An 18,802-nucleotide genomic window follows, 5' to 3' on the forward strand; every position below is an offset into this window, starting at 1 on the left:
AAAAAAAAAAAAAAAAAAGGCACAAACATTGGTAGTATAAAATGCCAAGAAAAGTAAAGAGACTATAAACGAAAACCTTGGGAGTCTAAATTAGTCTGAAGAAATGACTTTTAAAATACAAGGCATTTGCCAAAAAAATTACCAAACCATTCAAATTATTTTTCAGGAACTGTAGAAAGTAAGAGAAGTCATAGAAGAAAAAACAAGGAAGAAGGTAAATCGTGCAAAATATAGACAGATTGGTAGAATTTTATTGACTAAAGATTAGAATAGATTAAAAGCATTGTTAGTGAAAATCTGAAAAAGAAGTGCAGTTTAAAAATATGATCTTTTTAAAAAAGCTTATTAGTAGATGGATGTACATATATAATTGGATTACAGCAAGAGGTATGTCATATTATCCTTATAGACTAAATTGAGAAATATGAACTGAAAGCAAATAAACAAGTAGATTTATAACTGGTTGAACAATTTACCTCGGTAATACTGCTTAAATTGTCCCACAGTTCCTGTTCTCAGTTTGAACTCCAGTCAACATTTGTGTCATGGATTAGATTAGTCTTCTTAAAATTTGGGTCTCTCTCAGTTTGTATATCTGTTTCTATACCTATATCTCAGATCTCCAGAAAATGGGGCAGAAGAGAGATGTAATATTTGCTGGATGGCAGAATCAGACTCCAAGAGAGGATCTCAACAGGGCAGAGCATACTAATAGTGTGGGAATAAAAGTAAAGAACAGTGTTTGGATCCAATAAAAAAGCCATAATGATACACAGTTGAGGATCTAAGGGCTAGTAGCAGTGAGAAAAAGACTTTAGAATTTACGTTGATAATAAATGTATATATCAATATATGATATGATTGTCAATGTGGCTTAAAGCTAATCTAATTCCCTGCAATATTAACATAAACAGAGGCATAAGCAGGTAGGTTCTGTCCCACTTAGGCCAGACTCCACCTGAATTAATGTGTTTAATTTTTGGGTGTTACCCTTTAAGGGCAGACAGAAACACGTATAGAGAACAGCCAGGAGAGAAAGAAGATACAGAGGTGTCACACGAGGAATGGATGAAGGAGCTGGAGCAGAAGAAAGTGAGCTGGGATATGAGAGCTATTTTGAATAAGCTTAGAACTGCCTTGGGAGCATCACCGTCACCATCACAGGAAGTAGTCAGTTTTATGCTATGCCATTGCTTATTGAGGAAAGTTGGGTTTGGACAAGCAAGGCTTTAGGGTTCATTGCAACCCTGAACTTCATTCAGTGTTTCTATAAAATCCCTGAAGGGCTGTCATGTGGAAGAGGAATTAGTTCAGAAGGCAGGACTAAAACTAAATGATAGGAAGTAGAGAACAACAGATGTTAATTCAAAAGAAGGAACCATAAATATCTGTCGAATGAATGAATGATTAAATTACTCTGTAATATTTAGAACTTTCTATAATTAGAATAGCTTGCTTTTCAACAGAGTGAGCTCCTTGCCACCAAAGGTGTTTGAATAAAACTCAGGAACCATAAGGTTAGGATACCCTATATGAACTTTTAGTCAATTGGCTGGCTGAGAAATGGGTTTATTTTGCAGTTATAAGAGAAACTTTGACATAGCAGAAAGTGAATTTCTCTTACCCACATTATCTCCTACCCTCGGCACCCTTTTAGAATAAGATAATCAAGATTTATCTAGAAACGCTTTCTGACATTACCAAAAGATTTTATAATCCTAATAAAAAGTAAATTTTTAGTTCCTATATTATCCTACAGTTAAAAACACTATAAGAAAAAAATGTTTCAAATGTATACAACTCTTTTCCCTTTCCCCATAAAGGGAAATATGATCTACTTCATAGGATCCTTTTTATGCTATCTTTTTTAAATCATTTGAACCACACCCTCAAATTCTGTATTTGTTGTACTCAGAGAAATCAGGTTTCAATTTATTTTTACATCAAGAAGAATACAAAGAAAAAAGGATCAAATGATACTGACTCAAATTAGTTCTTTTTCTTAAGATTTGTCAGCATAGCTATAAAGGGCAATTCTAAACAATTTATTAACTTAATTTTTATTGGTGCCCTGTAAGGGCAATTTCATTAGAAATGTTTACAAGGGGGGATGTTTCCATTAATCTAACTATACAACAAGAACATCAAAAACCCAGAAGAAATATATAGTGCCTTAAAGTATGAATGCTTCTAGAAATATACGGATTAGTATTATAAAGGAAATTATTTGGGTCCAGTAAAAAACATATGGAGCTAAATTTATATTATGATTTTAAATATCTATGAACTTTGGCTACAACCTACATAGATGTCTAAGCTAGATCATTTTAAGTAATAAACAAACATCCTATATACGGCTAAGAAAAAGCTAGAGGAAATTCTGTAATTAGGGGCTACATTTTCCCTCAAAGGAGTGACTCTGAAGAGCAAGCCTTCAACATCTATAGTTTCTAATTTTAAAAATATATAATTAAAGGACTAAAATATATCTTTTAAATAGTATTTGCATGTTATTTAATTACTATTCTATATACAACAAAGGTAACTTAATAAAAATTCTGTTATTTACAATTCATATTTCCACAAAATTTTGAAAGATGGCATAAATTATATTGACATCTTGGTATAAAACTACCAAGTTTGAACTAGTCCTAATTTTGACCTTTGAGCAGACTTGGTATACTAATAAAAAAAGTCTACACTACCATAGATTGACAACCACCAAGGTAAGGAGAATTCTATGTAATTTAAAAACAAATTATATGTAAATTCAATTAAAGGCAATAATGTAGCCTTCTTCCTAGAAGATAAACGATTTGTCATTTGTTGTTTTGTTACCTGCGTCTGTATATTTTGATGGACTTTGTCATCATAATATCAAACGCAAAATTATCTTAATCTCTAATTCAGGTATTACAAACTCCAGTGCCAACAGGGGCTGTGCACATATGTAAATTACTGAAGTGGGCTGAGTGTAACACGGAATGCATCTAAAGCAGAGAGATTCCATCCAGCTACAGTCAACTGAAATTATAAAAGAACATGTACCCAATGGTGTCAGATCTTCTACTTTTCCAAGAGGAAGTTTAAAACAAGATTTTGTATGAAATTGCCCAATATTAAAATATTAGCAAGTAATTTGGGTAAGGCAAATAAAATGCATCTACTCTTGGAATCTGTCCACAGGCTACCAGCTTGTAGCCTCTAATCTGCCTCATGAGAATTATTGATTCAAAATAAAACATAGAGGGAAGATTGTACAAAATGGTATATCACATTTCAAAAATAAGGAAAAATAAAGACATTGCATTCCTTTCCCCCACTGCAACCAAGGATGTTACTCTCCACCCTAAAAGGAAATCCCATATAAATTGTGACAGTTTCTCAGTCGGCACATGCCATTTCATTTGACACATTCTGAAAATCCTGAATGATTATAACAGTTACTATATAAAATTCCTGGTAGATACTGTGACTCAAACCTTGCATTCTTCTCTGACACATTTTATTAGAACTACAGGGCTCCAAAGTGGAAGTAATACCAAAGACCGGTATAGAGTTACAGCATTAACATTCAACGTTATACTGGTGACATAGAAAGCTTTTTCTATTTCTATTTTGTTTGACTTTTCTGCCTAAAAGTGTAAAATGAAAGATGAAGTTGTAAATCTCTACATTAATTTTCTGAACAAATCCAAAATGTCTAACACATCTCCAAATATTCCCTTCTTCCTGTTACTCCTCAAAATTCATTTCCTTTTACAATATTATTGAATAATTGTGAATGACTATTAAACAAAAAGTTGTAAGGCTCAAAAGTAATTTTGTAGTGAGCAAAAAAGGCAACAAAAAAGGCTTTATAAAGAATGGCTTTATAATGTTATACTCTAGAATTTCCTAACACTGATGATTCTTTAGAAACTTTACTTTGTCAAAGTAGAAGTAATTTATGTTTATCTATGCCAAAAAATAAAAGTGGTGTGTGTAAGGGGTGAAGTTCTTAATTTAAACATAGCAGTTATCTGCTTGGCAGAGAAAAAAATAACATAATAGAAAAGGTAGAATATTCCTTACTATTAAGTCAGAAAGAGAAAAACAAATATTGTATATTAATGAATATTTGTGGAATCTAGCAAAATGGTACAGATGAACCGGTTTGCAAGGCAGAAATAGAGACACCGATGTAGAGAACAAACATATGGATAACAAGGGGGGAGAAGGGGGGTGGGATGAATTGGAAGATTGGGACAAGTATATATACAATAACATGTATAAAATAGATAAATAATGAGAACCTGCTGTATAGCACAGGGAACTTTGCTTCACTTAGCTGTACAGTAGAAACTAACACAGCATTGTAAAACAACTCTACCCCGATTAAAAAAAAAAAATTGAGAAAAAAAAAAAACCCAAGGACTCATTGTATAGCACAGGGAACTATATTCAATACTCTGTAATGGCCTATATGGGAAAATAATCTGAAAAAGAGTGGAGATATGTATATGTATAACTGAATCACTTTGCTGTACACTTGAAACCAACACAACATTGTAAATCAACTATACTTCAATATAAAATAAAAATTAAATTAAAAAAATTCCTTACTATTGTTTTCATTATCAAAATTATTGTCATATAGATAGTAAATTCTTTAAACAACAAGGCATAATATTAAAGAAATGTTAAAAAATTAATAAAAATGGTTACATTGTAGCTAGGGGCTTTTTCCCATATGATGTATCATATGCCATGTTAATCATCAGCCATGCTAATGAAGACAGAATAGTTTCCGATTTTCAAAACATCTGATAAAACTATACTAACGATTTACAATCTTTCAAATGTTTAACTTCTCAAAGAACAGTTCAGTAGGATAAAAAAAAAATTAAAAGTAAGGAGGAATCAAGGCTGGAAAATTACAAGGTGCTGCTATAACTTATACTAAATTCAAGGAACATGTTAAGAGTCCCTTCCATATGAAAAAGTTTATAATCTAAAAGAAAATTCTGGTGCTGGCATTCTAGAAACTTCTGACTTCCTCAACCATTAAGAAATATAAAGAAATAAGGTAGCTAAGAAATAGCAACTGAGTTCTGAATTAGTTCTCAAACTTTTCTCTAATATTGAAGTCAAGGCAAGTATTTGTTCCTCAAAGATGATCATGAAAAAGCTCAGTCATAGACTCTACTGTGAGGTCAGAGCCAAACTGATGTCATAGGCAAAGGACCATCACTGAGATCTTTCCATCTAACTTTGCAAATGAACATTGAGAATGGTGTTCCTTGCAGGCTAGGACATGCACAAAGAAAAATTAAGCTTGAAATTATTAAAAGTTAATTTATATTAACTTTACACAATTCTTTAGACAATTCTGAATTGCCATACTGAACACAAGAATACTCTTTAAAAAGACAGTTAAGGAAGATGTATCAATTTTTTCCAAAAAAAGTTAACAAACTGCTTTGAACATTTATCTTACTTTTCTTAATTGGAATCAGAGTATAAACAAGAGTAGGTTGGTTCACATTTGTATGTGTTTAGATCTTGTATACATGAATAATAATCTATGCTTATGGAGAACTCTGTTTCATTAAGACAGTATAGGCAGTGCAATTGTAAGTAAATATCCACACACACATATGTGTATCTATCTATCTCTATAGATAGAATAATTCCTGTTAATGAGAATGATACATGTACTAACACCTACATACAGAATGATATGCACTATAATATTTTAAACCATTGTTGGTGCAAAAAGCAAGTGTTTGATATGAGAAACAAGTTGTACACCTTGAAAAAGGCAAAATAACACAGCATATGTAACTTAGAACTAAGTGTGTTTTAGAAGAGTCTCTGGTGTGTTCTGTGTTTGGGCACAGCCTTCTCAGTCACATCCTTCATTCCGTACTTCCTACTTCACCAGTGGAAGAATCTCTCTTCAGCAATCCCGGAAATCTCACATGGTGATGGCCTCCTCTAAGACATGATGGGATCAAGAGTTGGGTGCGATATTTCAAAGTTGGGTCACAATTTTAATAATCTAGATAACTAGATTAACTCAGCTTCTAAAAATAAGCTGATGAAAGGCCCAAGGAATAAAGCTATTTTTAAAAACAATCGAATTATTCTTAATTAAAAATCTGGTGGTGTCTCCTATAGCTTTTTTCCTCACCTGCCAATAAACTTGGAATGTTCAGGCTGACATGTCCTTTTGAAGACATGGTGAATGAGGCAGGAATTACCACCTGTTGTCCCCTTGTACTTCCTAGGGTTATAGTTAGTTCCTTCTGTCTCACATCACATCACACAGGCTTCAAGCCAGAAAAGCAGTGACACTCTGCCATGCCAATTTCTCTTGTTTACTCACCACCATTTCCCTATCTTAATTCTTAATTCTAATGAATTCCTTTAGGCCTGGAGCTAACTATAGTTCCTGTCCTGGAAAGAGAGTCAGATGTTCCTAGTTCTTTGGTATTCTAATGCTACATTGGAGGATTTGGATGCCACCTTACCTGTCACTTAGGCTTCTTTATGAACAGATTCATGCTGAACTTACAAGGTAATAAAGTATGATAAGAAGGCCCGGAAGTTTCTTTGGTATGTGGAATATAAAAACAAATAGCGTTGCATTGTTGTCATTATTATTATTATTTGTGTGTAAAATATTCAAAAGTTCACTTGTGCTAATAAAAATAATAGTGGTCAGTAAAGTTTCCTCTGAATAACAACACTTTTCAAATAAAATTTAACTGACTTCCAAGCAATGAAAATCAAAGCTTCCTGACTCCCTCCAAAGTCGCTTTAGAATTGTATGTGAAGTAGGACCTTGCAACTGACATCTTTTTCCTACAAAGCCAGTCCTGTTTGCCACTTGTGATTTACAGGCTGTGTCTGCTACAAGGAGCTGCTGGACACATTAGTGCATGTATGCTTATGAAAGGATGCTGCTGTCTGGCACTAAATGACTTTCCAGAGACCCATCTCATTCAGACCTACAGGAACTGTTCTCCCTGAACATGATCTGTCAACGCATAAGCCATTATTCCACCCATTCTGAAGGGATGAATCAAAAATACAGTCTTGCATTCTAGTTCCTTCTGCGAATCCTGATGCACCATTAAAAATCTGCTGTTTCATACTTTCTTGATTTCTACTTAGTTAATCCACCTCTAACATTCTGTTGCAATTATAATTCTGCATTTGGGAGTACTAGAAAAGGAATAGTGGTAATTGTGTTGGATTTTGCTGGTATAAATTGCTTATAAATTGCTGTATTTCCTATTTGCAATATGCTTTTTATTTATAGATATTACCAATTATAGTATGTTGAGGTTTTTTTGTCCATTTCAAATACAGATTTTAATATATTTACCTAGAGGCTTACTTTCTCTTTCTTCTATAATATTGAAAGTCACCAACCACTAATCTGTCTTTCCCTCCACATTTTATTATATGCTTCAGTTGCAGGCATTAATGCAAATCATAACTCCATAGTATATGGATTAATAAACCTAATACTCTTTTGTTTGAATTCATGTGAAAACTATCTTGCTTAAATATAAGACAAAGAGAATAAAATCATCTGTATAGTTTTGAGTTTCAGAAAAGATCATTTTTTTATCAAGGAATTCCTTGAATTATTTAGAAAACATTTCACAGAAAGCAGCACTTGCAAAATTCAAACAAAAGAAATATAAATGTAATAATATTAAATATACATACATATATTTTTCATCTAAAATCTTTCATTCCACTAATTTTCAAGAAAAATATGAAATGGTGCACATTAGCCTGAAAAGACTGTAAGGTATATGTCCATATACATAAACCATGAAAAAAAAGTAAGATAAGTACAAAGAAGAATATTGCATTTGATATGAGCAATGAGTACAAGTGTGGACAAATGAAATCTTTACTTCATGAAATATAATGAGTAGCTATTTTAATATGAAGGTCACTGCGCTAAAAGTGACTAAATGGAAATCCAACAGCTATTTAAACTGGCTGGCATCATTCTCCAGAATTCCTTGTCAGAGGAGATACTTAGGAATAGATTTTGGTTTTACTGTAATACATGTATGGTCATTAATAGGATTTTCAGTTAAGGGCTCAAACCTCAGGCTTTCGACTAGTGTGCGTGCGTGTGTGTGTGTGTGTGTGTGTGTGTGTGTGTGTGTGTGTAATTATAAGGGTTTTGTGAAATACTTGCTTTAACTTCCAAAATTCTGTATAAAAACTTATCCCACTGGATTACTATATATATAGATTTCTTTGTATAATACTTTACATTAGACAAAAATTTTAAGATTTAAAGTGATATAAAATAGGTAAAGTCACTTCCTCAACTTTTCATAATATCTATTTTTTTTCCTTAATGGGCTCAGCTATACAATCAATAACTGAGATATAATTTGCAACACTGAATTCCAAGGGAAATATTGTCTACATATCAACAGTTGTTTGCAAAAATAATTTATCCCTTAAATTAACCCACATTAGGACAAATTTACAAATGCTCCTGGGCTCTCAGCACTTTGAAGTATGACAGAACACTTAAAAGAGAACTCTGATTATAAAATATAACAAGAACGTTTGCAAATTTTAACGAGCTTGCTGTTTCCATGCCAACTTCTCCCAAATCTGGAAATCATTAAAATAATTTTCTCACAATTTATTTCTTTCCATTGTGTTATATCCATTCCTTTTTCACAGGCAATACATTCAGTACCAAATGAGTAGTATATTCATTAGGGCTAAAGAGAAAGGCAAGGGTTAAGTAAATAAGAACATCAAATTAATATCCAGGCCTAAACGCTTTAGCAGAGCCAGAGAATCTGTTTAATCATTCAAGTCAACAAAGGTTAAGATAATAAAATAAACTTCTAAATGCTTTCCTTTTCTGGAACTTAATCTGTCTTGCTGAAGATGTTTTTAAGATGCTATCAGTTTTGCATAGTCCCAGCTGTTATGAAAATTTACTTCAATACACTGGGAAGAGAAAAGAATTTTATGAAAATAGTTAAGCAGAGCTCCTGGGTGGCTTATTGAAACTGTGAGAGCTCAGGATCATTTAAAACCAGCTGCTGGCTGATGATATTGAGACCAATAACCACTAAATCTTTTAGTTATCAGGCCTCTGTGCTATTTGGCAAGGTGATGGTAGCCAACTGATTAGAAGATTAATTTATAGTCAAAAGATAACTTCATGATGCTTGTTCATTTTATTGCCTAAGTTGGACTAACAAATTTACCACAATTTCATAACAACATAATACTTTAATTTAAAAAGACAGTATTAAACATTAAAATAGCTTTGCTTATGTTTAAGGCTATGTTTTTAAGTCACTAAGATAGAGAAAAGAAATGAGTCATTAACATCAAAGCCCAGGGCTGTGGTTCATGATGAGGGCAGAGGCCCTAATGAACTGGGCAACAAGCCCTCTTTAATAATGAAGGAGAGAGGGGTAGTAGTAGGGTGTGCAGACGACAATGGGAAAGTCCTGGAGAGTCCTGAGTCTTTTACACTTGACATTCAGGTTCGGCTACTGATCAAGAAATATAACTCAATCTCTTTTGCAAAGAGAAGCTCAGAATAAAACCAGAATCAACAAAATAGCTTGTAGAACATGTAAGCACTGCATTATGAATTGAGGAACACAGACTTCATTCATTTGGTTATCCTGAAGAAAAAAGGCACTAAGAGCAAATACACAGGGATCTTGCTATTATACAATTTTCAAAATGGTGCCCTTGAGCTGAGAAGTGAAATTGTATCACAGCAAGCTTACTGGGTATCCTGACGTGCCTTGGACAAGGGTCAGCATTGCCCTGCCTCCCTATGCTCCATGAGGAGAGATTCTAGGCTGTTGCTAAGTGGCATTCGTCCATTCCTTTGGTTTTTGGAAGGTTGTGAGTGCATGAATTGTAAAGACTGTGACTGTCATGCTTGCAAAGGAAAAAGATGCACCTGTTTTCATTTGTGCTCCCCAACATTTTCAAGCTGATTCACAAAGGCATGGACTCTTAAAGCTGAAAAGAGTCCTAGCAACCATTTGAAGGCAGCTTGGCATTGTGGAAAGAGGGCAGAACTTGACATTTGTGTTTGAGTCCCAGCACTGTCTTTTGGTAGATGTGTGTGAAAGAACTAGATCAAGTCACTTAATCTGTGTGAGCTCAATCCTCATCAGAAAAAAAAAAAAGGTCATATTAAAATTTGTGCTATTAAATCACTTTTGAGTTATTTTTGAGGATACATGGAAAATGTAGTTTGTGAGTACTGAGGCTTAAATCCTGGCTCTGCCACTGGCTGGCTCTGTTTGCTTAGATGAAATATTTAAACTTTCTGAATCTTGGTTTCCTCATCTATTAAAAGGAAATAATAAAAGTAACTATTTTATAGAGTTGTTGAAATAATACATATCTTCACAGAGTGGTTGGCATATTTTAAGAACTCAATAAAAATTATTTATCATTATTATTGATGTTATAAATTGAGCCATGGATATTTTGGTAAACTCTATTGTTTCACATTGAGGTTGATGGCTATACCAACTACTTTATTGATAGGGAAGCAGCGTGACCCAGTGGGAGGAGCACAAACCAGAGGCTGAGAGAGCTGGGTTTGAATCCCATTCCTACCACTTAACAAATCATGTGAACTGGGCAATTTACTTTACCCCAGATTCTTCATGTGAAACTTGAGGAGAATAATCAACTATGATCTGTTGAGGGCTTATTATAGATTTTTCATACATTATTTTATTTAATCCTTCTCATAATCATGGAGACAGTGGCAGTTAGAATTGATCCTTATCCAGCCTGACTCCAGCCCATGTGGATATAATCATCTCACTCTATTGTGTTCACTTTTCCTATACTTTTTTCCCTGATAATCTACTTTGCTGAACTGTAGTAAGGCTTAGAGAGGATATGTGTATCTTGCCTAGAAAGGTGTCCTGCAAGCTGTACGACTCTAAGTAATGAGCAACTGTAATTATTTCATGAGGTATCATTTCTCAGTCCAACTTTCGTTCAGTCTAGGAATCCCCCTACAACTCCCTTACGGCGGGTCTTCAATCTCTGCTTGAATACAGAGTAAAGGCTTAGCCTCAAAACTCTGTAATACAAACCTATGAGGATGAAATGAAGAAAACTGAGCATGGGCATGGTAGCTGACAGCACAGAAAAAGCACCCTCCTAACCATATAGCCAAAAGGCCTAACTGCTGAGGTGCAATGTTTGACTGTAAAAATGAATTGAAGATTAAGAGCAAATCTGTAATGACGTCTCCCCAAGAATCAAGGAGGGAAGTGCAATTCTAATGTCGGGATGCATCCATCTGTGGAAATCTAACCCTCAGTGTCTTGTAGAAGAAAACCAAATGATATCGATGGTTATTGTATTATACCTAAAATTGTAGGCTTGAAATTAGTTCAATGTATCCTGACATAAAGCTCATGCCAAAAAAGTTAACCGTTTCTTCTGCATTAAATCATATACCATCAACAGCATTCAAAGGTAGTCAACTTTCCTACTATTTACTTTTAACTTCTTGCAATCTGACTTTCCCTCTCACTACTGAACAAAATGCATCCTCTTACAATCCCAAGATTCCAGAACACAAAATCCAAAAGTTTTTTTTATAGATCTCATCCCTGTGGCTTTCTGTTAATTAAGAATGTTTTGTGGGCCACCCTCACTTTTTTTTTTTTAAGTAGTTCTAGGGGACTTCCCTGGTGGCGCAGTGGTTGGGAATCTGCCTGCCAGTGCAGGGGACACGGGTTCAAGCCCTGGTCCGGGAGGATCCCACATGCCGCGGAGCAACCAAGCCCGGGCTCCACAACTACTGAGCCTGCGTGCCACAACTACTGAAGCCCACGCACCTAGAGCCCGTGCTCCGCAACAAGAGAAGCCACCAAAATCAGAAGCCCGCGCACCGCAAGGAAGAGTAGCCCCCGCTCATCGCAATTAGAGAAAGCCCGCACGCAGCAATGAAGACCCAATGCAGCCAAAAATAAATGAATAAATAAATAAAGTAGTTCTGCCTACTGTTCAAACATTGCATGTCCTGGTTTTTCTTTTGAGTGCTCACTCTCTTCTTCCAATGCTCCTTTTCAGCCCACTCCCTCAGGGTGGATATTTCCTTTTTTTTTCCAAAGATTTTTTAAAAAACTGATTTATTTGATTTATTTATTTTTGGCTGCACTGGGTCTTCGTTGCTGCTCAAAGGCTTTCTCTAGTTGCAGCAAGCGGGGGCTACTCTTCCTTGTGGAGCGTGTGCTTCTCACTGGGGTGGATTCTCTTGGTGTGGAGCATGGGCTCTTGGTGTGTGGGCTTCAGTAGTTGTGCCTCGAGGGCTCAGTAGTTGTGGCTCGTGGGCTCTAGAGCACAGGCTCAGTAGTTGTGGCACACGGGCTTAGTTGCTCTGTGGCATGTGGGATCTTCCCGGACCAGGGCTTGAACCCGTATCCCCTGCATCGGCAGTCGGATTCTCAACCACTGTACCACCAGGGAAGCCCCAGTGTGGATATTTCTAAAGTGGCTCTATGTTCAGTCTTTCACCCTCCACTTTGCTCCCTGGGGTCTCAATTCTTGCTCTGGGGGTGTTCGGCTACGTAGCTGTTACCTCCAGCTGCAACACCACCTCAGAATTCTAGTCTCATATTTCCAACTGCTTGCTACATTATTCCAATGGAATAATTCATCAAGATCGCAAATTCAGCATAACTACGATTCAACTTATCATTTATCCTACTGACTCTTTTCTGGCCAACGTTATCAAGGAGTCAAGCCAGAAACCTCACCTCTAGCTTTACCTTCTCTTTCAACTTCAGCCCTTACATCCAATTAGCTATAAGACCTGTATTAAATTTTCACCTCAGTACCTTTTTGTTTTGTTTTGTTTTGTTTTGTTTTGCGGTATGTGGGCCTCTCACTGTTGTGGCCTCTCCCGTTGCGGAGCACAGGCCCCGGACGCGCAGGCTCAGCGGCCATGGCTCATGGGCCTAACCGCTCCGCGGCATGTGGGATCTTCCCGGACCAGGGCACAAACCCGTGTCCCCTGCATCGGCAGGCGGACTCTCAACCACTGCGCCACCAGGGAAGCCCCCTCAGTACCTTTTAATTTGACTACCTGACTGCTTCTCTTCTTCTTTTGTTAAAAGTTTAACACGATCACAACTTTAGCCATGATCACAGATTTTGGATGTAAACCCAATATAGATCAAATTCATCTCTCACCTTCTGCTTCAAGACTTCACTTTTATCCATTTCTCCTCTACTAGTATCAACCCTGGTTTTCTCTCTTTGTCTGCCCAGGTTTTTGCTTGGTGCTTGTGGCAAACCCTATTGATGACATGATGCAACTTTCCTTTTGAATCCCATTGCAAACATACAGCTTTCTCCAATATTCTGGTGACCCCTTTGGAATTTTGGCTTTGCCTTACCAACTTAGCCCCTCTCCACTACTGAGCTTCTCATTCTGATACTGAACTTTCTGCTCAGTGTGGCCCTGTACCTCCAATGATACCTGATGTTCCAGACTGAGCCAGACCATCCCCTCTGCTCATCTCTCCACTGAGGACTGGACATTATTCTCATAGTCCAGACTTTTATGATCTCGTCTAGATAATTGACATAGTTCCCTGGTCTACTTGGTCTCCATGCTTTCAGTCTCTTCCAATTTCTTTCCATACTGGACACTATTACCTTACACATTTTCATAAAGAACATCTGGTGGACTTCCTTGGTAGTCCAGTGGTTAAGACTCTGCACTCCCAGTGCAGGGGACACAGGTTCAATCCATGGTCGGGGAACTAAGATCCCACATGCCACACGGGCGCAGGCAAAAAGAACCAAAAAAAAAAAAAAAAATCCAACAGAATCCCAGGCTCCTCCCTTCTCTGGGATTCAGGAAAAGAAGAACAAAGAATTGGTAATTACACTAAATAGTCTAGTGGTAATATACAGCAAATGATATACTCAAAACTCTTCAGTGGTTCCTTATTGCCCACCACACTAGACATTCAAAATGCTCCATGATGTAATTTCAATAAAAAAAATTTCAGCCTTATATGATACAATCTTTCCATATTTAACCTATTCCCTTGGCAAATGGAATATTGTTTTTCCTCAAATGAATCCTGTCATTTCCTGCTTGTATAATATTGTATGAACTATTTCTTCTTCCTGGAATATTTAATGCCTTGCTCTTCATCTAATCTTTTAAAGATTACCCATGTATCAAGTCCTAGCTCAAGTGTCACCTTCTGCAGTTATTTTTTAAAATGGAAGAATGTTCAATTATCTAGCATCTCTTAGTACGGCTATTTAAGGCACATAACATAAAACCACATCGTTTTCTTATTCAGGCACCCATGAGATTATCAGCTGCTTGAGGGCAGTAATGATGAGATAATATTTTATTCTAACATTGAACAAATATTCATTAAGTCCTTACTGTTCTGGTGACGGAGGTATGAACAAGACAGATAGAAGTCCTTGCTCTCATGGAGTTTTTGTTTTAAGGAGAGGCATGTTTTACAGATAAGAAGCATCTAAGTAAATAAACAAAATAGGATAATCTCAGATTTAGATTGGGTAGTTAGGGAAGTTCTCCCCAAAGAGGTATTTGAGAGAAAAATCTCAATGATAAGAAGAACCCAATCACAAGACCAGAAAAGAGCAAGTAGAAAGTCATCAAGTCGGGAGTGTGCTGTGTTTAAAGAACACGTGGATGACAGAGTGGCTGGAGCACAGTGGGTGGAGGGGAAGACTAGTTCGAGATGAGGTTATAGAGGTAAGCAAGGGCCAGATCTTGGAGGCCAAGCAAAGTGATTTGGATTTCATCTTAACGTTTAAAACAGGGAGAAACATAATCTAATTTACAGCATAAAACGGTCTCTGGTTGCTGTTTAGGCAATGGATTGTACACGGTAAGAGTGGAAGCAAGATTAATTGGAAGACTACTGCAGTGATCAAGAACATGAGATGAGAATAGGTTGAATTTGCTGATAGTAGAGGAGAGACGCAAGTGGACCCATTTATAGTCTCTATAGTATTAAGTAGGGTACCTTGAACACAGTAGACGCTCAATATATGTTGATAAATGTATGCGCAAGTGTTTCAAGATAGTTTCACCTTCTTAATTTGCATTTTATCTTCAAATTTTTCCTGCTTTGATTCACATAATATGGCTTAATATATTCCTGTCTGGCACTTGGTGAGCCAAAAACAAAACAAAAAAGAAACGAAAAGAAAAGGACCTCACGTTCAAGAAAACAGCATAGATCCCAGTGGAAAGTCAGTTAACAAAGAACTAAAGTGATGTAAGTTCATATTGTTAAGTTAATTATGTAAAGAAATAAATTACTTGGAAAAAATGGTAAAACGTGGATTTCAAAAATCTATGATAGGATGAAAATGGAAATGGTATTCAAATACAAAGATCTACATTTTAAAAAAGAGAGCCTCTGTCAGCATCAGCTGGAACAGTGTGCCAAGAGAGGATGTGGGTAAAATTAATTTTCATTAAAATTGAAGACTTTTCCAGTTCTAACTAACTTTTGATTTTTCTGGAAATGTAAAATCTTCATTTTGCCATCTTGATATGTGAATTTCCTAATAGGTAGCTGACACTACTTATATTAAAATTCTAAGATCACTGAATGTGACCTGCCTTGTTTCTAAATTAGGAATCTGAGAAAAGACAGGCAATTCGGTAAGTTCTCATGCTCACATTCATGTATACTTCCTAGGACATTTAAATTTTTATCCATAAAGATTCATCCTACATTATGAATTCAATCCAAATTCCTTCAATAGAAAGCAAAATCCAGATGAAAATGGGATCAATTTTTACCACTTTCCAGCTAAAATGCTAAGTGGCCCCTGAATCCTGTGAAACTTGGCCCCAGTCAGTGTGAAAACTGGCTGCAATCTGTATGAAAGGCAGTCTGGGTTGTCAAAGTAGTTCATGAACTTTGGCCACACTTGCAAGGAACCTGGTCCAAGTCTTAGTTTGTAATGCAACATGAAACAAGGTGAATTTCACATGGTTTCGGGTTTCCTCCTGAAAATTTGGCCTAGCTTTATAATCAATCATCACTTTTTGAAACGATGAAAGCCAACACACCTTTTTGAAACTGAGGGCTGTGTGCACACTGATGACAGCTAAGCTGTGAACCACCCTTTCACTTCCTTTGCCAAAAGAAGATTTCTCAGAATAGAAACAGTTTCCCTCTTACCTGGAAAGGGCAAGTTGAGTGATTTTGATATTGCATGTAGAAAGAAATAATACACAATACATGGAGACATGCCATGTGAAATAATCACCACATACGGAGCAAGTGGCTACATTCTAATCGTTTAGGGTTATGAGAATTTTATTCCATTCACATCCATGACAGATATCATGATGTTTAATCTCCTTGACCATTAAGATAAACTTTGAACTGGTCATCAGATAGAATAACTGCCATGGTGACTATGCTGAGACATAGTCATTATCTCTATATGAAGAAATGGCAGAAGAATAGGAAGGAAAGTAAATCATGGCATAATTTTCATCTAGTTTAATAAACAGGAGGGACAAGACTACAAACCTTTCAAGTTTGCATTGACTAACATCTTTTGCAATAAAACCTCTACTGTGGTGAAAACGAATTCAATAATTAACTTCACAGACTGCATTTTACAAAAAACCTACACAGTGTCTGTTTTCAACCTGAAAGTTTGAAATGTGCTTTTCCACTGTAAGAAATGACTCTCTTCAACCAAGTACTCGCTTTTGTGCATAGTGACACGAGAAAATCGAGAGGTATGTCTGCACGGAGCCACTACATCATTGGAACAGCATGTATGAACATTTGGGTAATAAGGCACAGATGTGAAGCAGAGGACTTGGCACTACCAAGGTAACAACAAAGCAATCACCATTGTCTTATAATGGTTAAAGGAGCCACATTTGAGAAGAATAAAAGAATGCCCCTCCTCCCTGGAATGTTAACTTATATTACACCTTTTATCTGCTTAAAAATCTATAAAGAATAAGAAATTCAAATAAGTATTATTCAAACTTATGATGAACAAAAACAGAAAATGCATTAATATTTTCATCTCTAATACAACATATTTATGCAATATTACATAAAGTTTAACTGCAGAAAAGGCCAAATTCAATAGGAATCCACATGGCCTCTATATTACAAAACAACGTATACAAATCTGAAGGACCCAATGGTCAATGGAAGGGTGGTGGCTGCAGACTTTCAGTAGTGATTCTGGCCCTTAATCAGTAGGAATCATTACTGTAGAGTGTCCTGTTTACAGGTATCAAGTTAAGATAATGCAACAAGATACAAACATTAGTTACAATTAAGGCTATTTCAATTATAAGTGGTGTGGTATTTTTGTCAGCCGTTACTAAACCACATGACACCAAGGCAGTTACGAAGCCAGGGCTACTTTAATTCAATGAGTTTGGAGCTGAAAACTGTTAATAATTTTCTGCCCAGGATTGGAAGAGTATAACTTACCCGAGGTCCCTGATCACCCTGTTCTCCCTGTAGAGTAGGAAAATGAGAAGATAGTTTTAGAACAAAGTCTGTAGATGCTCATTAAAAAGATCTAAATGTAACATAGTATAAGTCACGCCTGTATGGATTTCCACTAAGTTAATTTGTTCCTGCTACACATTTTCTTACCTTATCACCTTTTGGACCAGGAGGGCCCTGAAATAAAGAGAAAAAAACCATACTTTAAATAAATTTCAAAATATATTGTAGCTTAAATAGATAGGCTAGGGTTAGTCACAAGATTCATGCAAAGGGCACAGAGTTGTACCTGTCAGTGAGGTTTCTCAAGGAATTTTAGGTTCCAAACTATACTTGTAATATGGTTAGAATGTGAAAATGGTATTATATACATAAACAGGAAAGTATACATATCATAAGTATATAATATGCTGAGTAAATTTTCATAAACTAAACACACCTGCTGAAAGTAGAACCCAGCTGAAGGAACCCAGAAGCCCCTGTTGTGATGTTCCTTGTTACTGCTTGCCACCAACAGTAATCACTATTCTGACCTCTGGCAGAATAGATTAGTTTACCTGCTTTTGTACTTTATATAAATGTACTTATATAAATAGAATCATCCATTATGTGTTTAGCCTCTTAGTGTGTGTGAAATTCATGCAAAATTTTGTGTGTAGTTGTAGATTGTTTTTACTGATTTATAATATTCCACTGTGTGAATAAACAATTATTTATTTATTTATCCTACTGTTAATGTCCATTTGCTTCCAGGAGTTTTTGGGTCTTGGTTATTACAAATAGTGCTGCAATAAACATCCTAGTATATGTCTTTCGGTGAAAAATTGAATACATTTCTGTTGGGTGTATATCTAGGAGTGGAATTGTTACATTCTAGACAATACATACATTTGGATTATTAGTTAGTAGATATTGCCAAATAGTTTTTCAATGTGGTTAACAATTATACTTCCATCAGCAATGTATGAGAATTTTCAGTTCCTCTATATCATCACCAATACTTGGTATTTTCCATCTTTTTCATTTTAGACATTCTGGTGGGAGGTGTGGTAGTTTCACACAGTGTTTTAATTTGTACTTCTCCAGTAATTAAGTTGAACTCCTTTTAATAAATGTATTGGCCATTTTGCATCCTAGCCCATAAAGTGTCTGTTCACATCATTTTCTATTGAGTTCTCCTATTATTTGCTAGAGTTCTTTACATATTATACATTGTATTGACAGATAGACAGATAGATAGACACATA

At 35.9% G+C, this 18,802-nt stretch overlaps 1 protein-coding gene across 1 annotated transcript in view; it reads right to left on the reverse strand.

Annotated features, from left to right (window-relative positions):
* COL25A1 (collagen type XXV alpha 1 chain) overlaps positions 1-18,802 on the reverse strand; it is a 460,694-nt gene that overhangs the window by 135,204 nt on the left and 306,688 nt on the right. The window contains exons 6-7 of the mRNA XM_069540662.1: positions 17,706-17,732; positions 17,538-17,564 (exon numbers count right to left, since the gene is read on the reverse strand). Of these exons, the coding sequence (XP_069396763.1) occupies positions 17,538-17,564; positions 17,706-17,732 (54 nt within the window). The remainder of the gene's footprint in view (positions 1-17,537; positions 17,565-17,705; positions 17,733-18,802) is intronic.

The sequence above is a fragment of the Delphinus delphis genome, chromosome 5, assembly GCF_949987515.2.
Source record: "Delphinus delphis chromosome 5, mDelDel1.2, whole genome shotgun sequence".
Lineage (NCBI taxonomy): Eukaryota > Metazoa > Chordata > Mammalia > Artiodactyla > Delphinidae > Delphinus > Delphinus delphis.